Genomic DNA, 8,691 nt, shown 5'->3' with positions numbered 1-8,691 from the left:
GGAGATAGAGACAGAGACCCACACTGGAGCACTGGACTGAGCTCCCAAGGTCCCAATGAGGAGCAGAAGGAGGGAGAACATGAGCAAGGAAGTCATTATCTACGTTTAATATGTGATTAGGGAAGAGAAATGTACCTAAATTTGAGAATAATCATATAATTGATCAAAGTCCAACGACAAGAAAAATTTATTCATAAAATACTGTGGTGTTTAGGAGATATTTTGCGATACTTACATGTAAACATACAGATACGGAGACAAGAAACATTGAAACAATGAAAATAATTGCCATGGGGAACGAGGCACAAAATCTGGTTTCTGGAATTCAGTATGCTCAATGAGCTAAACGAATGCAGTGCTTCTGCATCCAGAGAGAAGACAGCTCCATCCAGAGCCACATCTCTAACTCTAGGAGCAGATGCATTTATATGGCAGAAAAGGATTGTAAATTAAAGAGTATGAGCGGTTTTTCACAGTTGTTCATTAAATACTTCAATTTTATAAAAAAAAATCTATGCAACTAGACAAACAAAGCTTAAAAATAATTGATATTGATGATATCTGCCATCCAAAAACACAATGAAATTAGACACTTAAGGAACTGGTTAAAAGAAAATTTGAAAGCCACCCTTGTCATCAATTATAATGACAGTTTTCTTGTAGTATTTATATAAGGTCCCGTCACTACCCCACAGAAGTTCATTAGGAATAATAAAATCTACTTCTGTTCTTTAAAAGTGCAAAGGATGTGATACTATCGGCAGAGATGAGAAGTGAAGCTATATCCACCTCAGGGACCAGAAGTAATGAGATGATTGATTTTTTCAGTGTTTCCTTTTAAATATCATTACTGAGACACCCTGTGATTTTTTTTCAGATGACCATATGCTCAGAGCCTGAACTAAACTGATGAAAAGGATGAACAATGTCACAGAATTCATTCTCCTGGGCTTGACTCAAGACCCAGATTTGAAGAAACTCTTATTTATTGTGTGCTTAGTAATCTATTTGATTACACTGGCAGGTAACACACTCATCTCAGTCACCATCTTCATCAGCCCGGCCCTGGCTACTCCCATGTACTTTTTTCTGTCCTACTTGTCCATCATAGATGGTTTCTACTCTTCTTCCATAGCACCCAAAATGATCTATGACTTGATCTCTGAGAGGAGTAGCATATCCTTCAATGGCTGCATGACTCAGCTTTTTGCTGAGCATTTTTTTGCAGGAGCAGAAATCATCTTGCTGATTGCCATGGCCTATGATCGCTATGTAGCCATCTGCAAGCCCTTGCACTATATGACCATCATGAACCGTTCTGTGTGTGTTTCCTTGGTGGTAGCGGCTGGAATTGTGGGATTTGTTCATGGAATGATACAGACTACTTTTATAGCCCAGTTACCCTTCTGTGGCCCCAATACCATTAATCACTTTATATGTGATTTAATACCAATTCTGGAGTTGGCCTGCACTGACACTCACACTCTGGGGCCCCTGATTGCTGCCAACAGTGGGTCACTCTGCTTGCTCATTTTCTCTATGCTGGTTGCTTCCTATATAGCCATCCTTCACTCCCTGAGGAAACACAGTGCAGAAGGGCGTCACAAAGCCCTGTCTACCTGTGCTTCTCATGTCTCTGTTGTTTTCTTATTCTTCGTACCTTGCTCATACTTGTATGTAAGACCAATGACCTCCTTTCCCATTGACAAAATTGTGAGTGTGTTTTACACCCTAGTGACACCTCTGTTGAACCCTTTAATCTATGCCCTCAGAAATGAAGATGTCAAAAAAGTTATTAAGAAACTCCTGGGTCAAATAAGGACACATTGTGGTTAAAGAAGTCTAGTGATTTTCTATATTTATATAGTAATATCTAGAAATATTTCATATGGATTTATTTTTCCTAAGTGACTTTAATTGATAATGTCTATTATACTCTGCATCAGAATTTACAAATGGATGATTTCTGTACTAAAGAAATAGGAACAGTGTTGTTGTTTTTTTTTTATTTTTTATTTTTTTTTTTGGTTTTTCGAGATAGGGTTTCTCTGTGGCTTTGGAGCCTGTCCTGGAACTAGCTCTGTAGACCAGGCTGGTCTCGAACTCACAGAGATCCGCCTGCCTCTGCCTCCCGAGTGCTGGGATTAAAGGCGTGCGCCACCATCGCCCGGCTTTAGGAACAGTGTAATAATAAATGTAGATAATGTATATGAAAACCCCAGAATGATAAGGATTTCAATGACATCAAAAATTTATCATCTCTTTGTGTTTAGAATCTTTAAATTCTGTTCCACTTAATATAATTTAATTATAATTATGTAATATAATACATAACATAAAATAAATTATTATGTATTATTGTCACCCTAGTCTGATTATGACATACTTCTATCAAACCATATTTAGGAATATGTTACCCCAGATCTTGTTGTTCTTTCTCTTTCTCAGTTTCAGTTTGTAGTGACATTTACTCTGTTCTCAACTTCAGTGAGGTCAAACAAATGACAACAAATGGTGGTGAGAAATCAGATAGGGTTTTAAAAATCTAAAAATAGAACAATACAACCCAACTATAACACTTTTGGTCATTTACAGAGATATCTGTACTTTTGTGTTAGTTGCTTCTCTATTCACACTAGCTAAGAAACAGGATTAACCAAGATGATTATTCATTGATGAATGGATAATAAATAATGTGGCAATACACAGACTGTAATTTTATTCCACACTAAAGAAACATGAAAATAAGTAATATTTACATAAATAGTTGATTCTAAAAATATTATACTGAATGAGATAACCCAGGTCCAGGTTGAACAAATAATACATGTTCTCTTACACATGAAATCCTAGCTTGAATGTTTGCTTTTCTGTATTAAGTTAAAATCTCTTAGATAGATCTGTGAAAGCAAGAAAAGAAACAAAAAAGGTGTGGAGATAAGAGGGGATATGGGGAGCAGAAACAGTAGAACACACATGCTATGAATGTAAACGTGTAGATACTAAAGATTGAAATATTTAAATGGGGCAGGAATGGAGGAAAGTGGGTGTGATGGAGAGGGTTGAACAAAAACTAAGAATGTAGGAAAAACCATATGGAAGTCTATGACTTTATAAACTAACTAAAAGGCTATGAGTAGCCTAACTGAGTCAAAGTCACTATTGGTTGTTTTTTGCTTAATTTTATTTGTATTTTTTAATTGCTTATTTTATTTTTTGAGAATATAACACAATTACATCATTGTTCCCGCTCTTCCCTCCCTCTGATCCTTCCTGTATATCCCTTCTTGATCTCTTTCAAATTTATGACCTCTTTTTTCTTAATAATTGTTTTTACATACATACATATATGCATATATATTCCTAAATACATACATATGAACTATATAATAAGGAATTGGTAGAAATATTATAAGAGCCAAAGTATCAGGGAGTTTGCTCTGAGATTGTCTCTATGGATTTCCTCATCATGATCTTGACCGTCTTGATCATATAATAATCTCTCCTGCCTCTCTTCCACTGGGCTTTCAGAGCTCAGCCTGGTGCTTGGCTGTGGCTCTCTGCATTTGCTTCTGTCAGTTGTTGGATGAAGGCTCTATCATGACAGGATATTTACCAATATGATTACAAGACTTTTTGGGGGTGCCAATTAAGACGCCCTCTCCACTACTGCTAGGAGTCTTCTCTGGGGTCATTTTAGTGGGTTTCTGGGAATTTCCCTAGCACCAGGTTTCTCCCTAACCCCATAATGGATCCCTCTATCAAGATATCTCTTTTATTGTTCTCCTACTCTATCCATTCCCCACCTCAACCATCCCTGTTCCATCACGTTCCCATCTCTATCTCCTCTCCTCTACCACTGCTAGGAAGTAGCCTTGAATGTACTGGTACAGGAGGCCACTTCTTAAACATAACACCTGTAGCATAGACATTGAGACCAATAATCAATAAATGAGACCTCCTGAAACTGAAAATATTCTATAAAGCAAAGGACATGGTCAATAAGACAAAATGGCAGCCTACTTAATTGGAAAAGATCTCCACCAACCTCACATCAGGTGGATGGGTTGATGAAGAAGGACAGTAATAAAATAGATAAATTGATTAAAAAAGGGCATTTCAGGGTTGGGTAAAAACCTGATGCAAGGGGAACTCGCATGAATCAATGAGGATGAACTCAGCTAAGACTCTTAGCAATAGTAGATGTGTACCCTGGACAGGCCATCTTATGCCACTAGGTTGGTAACTACTCTAAGAGTCATCAGAGAGCCTTCAGTGACTGATGGAAACAGATGCAGAGAACCACAGCCAAGGTCATGGAATCCCATTGAAGAGAGGAAGAAAGGGTTGTATGACCCGGGGTGGAAGAGGGGGCAAGGTACTCACAAGAGAATTCACAAAAACATATAATGTGAGCTCATAGGAGCTCACAGACTATGGATCAACAGCTTGGGAGCCTGCATGGGACCAAACTAGGTTCTCTACATATGGGTGACAGTTGTGTAGTTTGATATATTTGTGGAACTCCTAGTGGCAGGAGCAGGGCCTATTCTTAAAGGCTGGCTTCCAGGAAGCTGTTACTAATTGTGAGGTACTCTTGCAAGACTTAATACAAGGGGAGGCTCTTAGTCCAACTTCAACTTGATATGCCAAGCTTTGTTGACACCAATAGGAGAACTGCCCCCTTTCTGAACAGCAACAGAGGAGGAGTAGATGAAGGGAGGGGAGGAATGACATGGGGGAAATGGATGAGAGAAGATATAGGAAACTGCAGTTTGGATGTAAAATAAATGAATAAATTTAATTAATATTAAATAAAAGATCCTCCTGTCTCCATCCCAAGTGCCGGGATAATAACCAGTGTTATATGAGCCTTCAGGTACTGTTTCACCCTGTGTTGTTTTACAGACACATCTCTATTGATGGGTATAGACCTGATTTCCCTTTTGCTTCATTGCTATAAAATAGCCAACCATATTAGCTATATGGTACCGATGCATTCATTCACTTAACTATTTCTCTCTTTTATCACCCCTAAAAAACATGTTTTATTAAAAAAATTCTATGGTGAATATACTTGTACATGTTTCTGTAGCACATTCATGAGGAAGTTTCCTTAAAATATTTAAGAAGACCAAATATTTAAGTCTCATTTTTAATGCATAGGCAGCATCAAATGACTTCTTTTTTTTTTTTTTTTTACATCGCAAACAGATTTATTTTTAAAGGAATGGCCTAAGGGAGGGGAAAAAAAGGGGGGGGTACATAAGTATGACCTAGAAAATAAATACAAACGTAAGCTGTTTTACCAATTATTTTATAACCACAAACTTGTACAGAGGATGATGCTCCGCACAAAACACAACAGATTCAAACGAGGTGTTCCCTTAGCAAAGCTAAAGAGTCAGTCTCTGGTATTTGGAATTTAGGATGCAGTCCTTGTTTTTGGATGGATCACTGGGTGTTTGGCACAGTCCATGCTTTTAACCAGATTTGAACAGAAGAATGGCCACCTGACCCAGGTAGAAGTAGATGAAGTGTTTGGTTTCATGTGTCACATAACTACCGAAGTTCCGCCCCACAATGCAGTGCCAGGTGGGGTTGTACTTCTTGTCAAATTCCTTCTTGATATGGGCCGCAATATCCTTTTCTATGTTGTACTTCTCCAACGCCTGAGTAGCGCACTCCACCGAGTCCTGTTGCATCTCTTCCGACATGTCTGCATTTTTGATCACCGCCTTCCGGTCGCACATGGTTGCCGTGGAGCAGGGGCCAGCCGGCTGCTGCGAGCTCCCGAGGAAGGTGCTGGCGCCGCTCAGGCAGCAAAGAAGAGCCGGTCGATACCGAAGCCGTGGCGCATCTCCAAATGACTTCTTGTAGTGGGTATGTTACCAGCAGTGTAAGAGACAGCTGCCAGTTCTTATCGTAATAACACTCCCACTGTCAATATCAAATGTCTTGAACTGAAGCTACACATCTTCTGACAATATGCTTAGCATATGAGTGTCTATGAACTATAAAGTCTTCATCATTCATGTGCTCATCTACTAGTTGATTAACTTTGAGTTCATCTTTGTAAAAGTGGTTTTTGTATTCCACTGTTTCAGCTATGTAATAGACTGCAAATATCTCTCTTAGGCAGTGACTGACTTTTAACCTGTCTGTGTCATCTTATCATTCAGAAGTATAGAACGAGTTTTTTGTTTTTGTTTTTTAATTTAATTAGCATACACAATATGAGTTTAGTCTATGGCATTATAAATCAGTTTGTTCTGTACTTCTTCCTCTCATTCCCCTAACACAGGACCCTCTCTTTACATCTTCCATTACTCAGAGAATGCTTGCTGCTTTCAAGTCACCTTTACCATATTGCTCTCCCCAATCTTCATTGGCACCTTTTTCCCTCCTGTAATCTGCTGTCCAATGTCAAAGTCTGTAACCATAGTTTTCTCTCTCTCTCTCTCTTTCTCACTCTCTCTCTCTATATACATATATATGTATATATATGCATATAATTACCAACAAAGACCTATATATAAAAGAGAGAAGTTTTTTTTTGAGTCTGGATTATCTACTTGAAATGAAACATTTTTAAAAAGCAAAACTTTTTCTATAAGTATTTTGCAGAATTGCTCTGTGACATCTACTTCTGAGATTACCTTTCACAGGAGACCCTTTATTACTGAGACAATCTCAAAAATTAATATAATTCTGGAAATTACTTCAGAACAAATTAACCAAAAATTCACTAGGATTGATGAAATAGGATATACACATAAAATACCTGTGTGCTATTATCAACAAAGCCATGATTTCAATCCCTACCACCACCATCCCACAAGGAAGTGTGCATAGGGTAGATACTATGTTATTTCAATATACAATGTACCTAGTGTGGATGGATTCATATAGACAGAAACTAGCACAGTATCTGCCAGGGAGTTACAAAACAAAAGATAAGTGAATATCTGCTTAAGAAATAAGAAAACAAGAAAGTTTTCTAGAAATTGTTGATCTAGATGGCTTACAATAATGAATGTGCTTAATGTCACTTAACTTTGCACTTAAATTAATTAAAATAGCATTCTATGGATTTTATATACATATCCATGTATATACATACATACATACATACACGCATGCACATATATAATGACTTTAGAAATGAAAAGGAAGAGGGCCTCATGAGTGAGGTTGATATCAAACAAAGGCACAGAAACTAAATAAAAGGAAAGGATGACCGCCAGTCATGGAGCCAAAAGCTTTGCCTGTGAGCCCTGGAATTTAGGAGTATCTGCTAATTTTATTTAAAATCAAAAGTTGTTAAGAAAGAACAAAGATTCCACTTGCAGTTACAATCAGTTCTTTATCAGCTTGGAAGCTGGAGAAGAGAAAATAGTAGAATCTCATTTGTAGAGTTTTTCTGTGCTTCAGCCCCTAACTGACATATATTTTACACAAATCCTTGGGTGTGTGACTTTCTCTATGAATAATGACCTAGAGCACCACTAAGCATCCTCTGCCAGTAAAGAGAAAAAGATACATGCCCCTTGGTTTAGCAGAAGAAGATGGCACTTCTTATTTTTCTTAATTTCTATACAATCTTTGATGCTGGTAATCCTGCCATTTAATATCTTCGGTCAGTCACTGGTAAGGTAAAATAAAATAAACAAAATATATCACAATCTATAACAGTAATCAAGCACGTAATTTTGAATACCATCATTTCCATTCATGGTCCAGGTTCCACAGTGCCACAATCACAAAAAAAAAACATAGAAGAAAGCTTCCAAAGTCCTGCAACTGAGTTTACTTTAAATTACAACCTACATTCTACCTAATGCCAGATGCATTTCTAAAACTAGTCCTTGCTAATGGTCTTTGTGGGTGCCAAATGGGAGTAACCCAAAGATCTTGAAAGCTGCTTTGGCAAAGACTTCAGCCTTAATTATTTACCAATCCTCTGGGTGTTTGAGAGGCCAAAGCATGACCATATTCTACAGACTGTCAAAATCTATTTAAATCAGTGTTTCTCAACCTTCTTAATGCAGCAACTCTTTAATACAGTAGCAACTCTCATGTTGTGGTGCTCCCCAACCATTAGATTATTTTCATTGCTATTTCATAACTATAGTTGTTCTACTGTTATGAATTGTAAATATCTTTGTTTTCCAATTGTCTTAGGTAACCCTCCCAAGGAAGTCTCAAACCAATAGTTGAGAACTGCTGATTTAAAGTTTTTTTTTTAGATCAAGGAAGAATCAAAAAGATCAAGAGTGGTCAGTGATCCAGCGACTGAAGCAAGCGTATATCAACAAATGAAGATTTGTTTAGGAAAAGCTGCAATTGAAGTTGGTGAGTGTCTATGAAGACAGAGATAAAGGGGAATTTTAGTTAAGTATTAAAGGAATTCTCTCTGCACAGGGTTCATAAAAACACTTAGGAAGCAAAGCTCAAGCCAAGTATTTAAAGAAAATCAAGTTGTTGATTTACTTATTTATTTTTAGTTGAAGATAGTGGTATGTCCTGATTTCAATAATGTTTGCCTTTTGATTGAATTTCATAAGAAAACAGAGAAAGGTCATAAGAATGGGGTCCTAGAGAGCCGGGCGGTGGTGGCGCACGCCTTTAATCCCAGCACTCGGGAGGCAGAGGCAGGCGGATCTCTGTGAGTTCGAGACCAGCCTGGTC

General features: G+C 37.7%; 2 protein-coding genes across 2 annotated transcripts; one reads left to right on the top strand and one right to left on the bottom strand.

The window, feature by feature from the left end:
* The first annotated feature begins 909 nt into the window (after positions 1-909).
* On the top strand, positions 910-1,836 carry LOC101998587 (olfactory receptor 4C45-like). Its single transcript, XM_005372145.2, has one exon. The coding sequence runs from the start codon at positions 910-912 to the stop codon at positions 1,834-1,836; it is 927 nt and encodes a 308-aa protein (XP_005372202.1).
* A 3,361-nt stretch (positions 1,837-5,197) lies between these two features.
* On the bottom strand, positions 5,198-5,857 carry LOC101998306 (dynein light chain 1, cytoplasmic). Its single transcript, XM_013355587.2, has one exon. The coding sequence runs from the start codon at positions 5,751-5,753 to the stop codon at positions 5,484-5,486; it is 270 nt and encodes an 89-aa protein (XP_013211041.1). The 5' UTR covers positions 5,754-5,857; the 3' UTR covers positions 5,198-5,483.
* Between the last annotated feature and the right edge of the window lie 2,834 nt (positions 5,858-8,691).

This window comes from Microtus ochrogaster, unplaced genomic scaffold, assembly GCF_000317375.1.
Source record: "Microtus ochrogaster isolate Prairie Vole_2 unplaced genomic scaffold, MicOch1.0 UNK207, whole genome shotgun sequence".
Taxonomy (NCBI): Eukaryota; Metazoa; Chordata; class Mammalia; order Rodentia; family Cricetidae; genus Microtus; species Microtus ochrogaster.
This window is presented reverse-complemented; position numbering and strand designations above follow the sequence as displayed.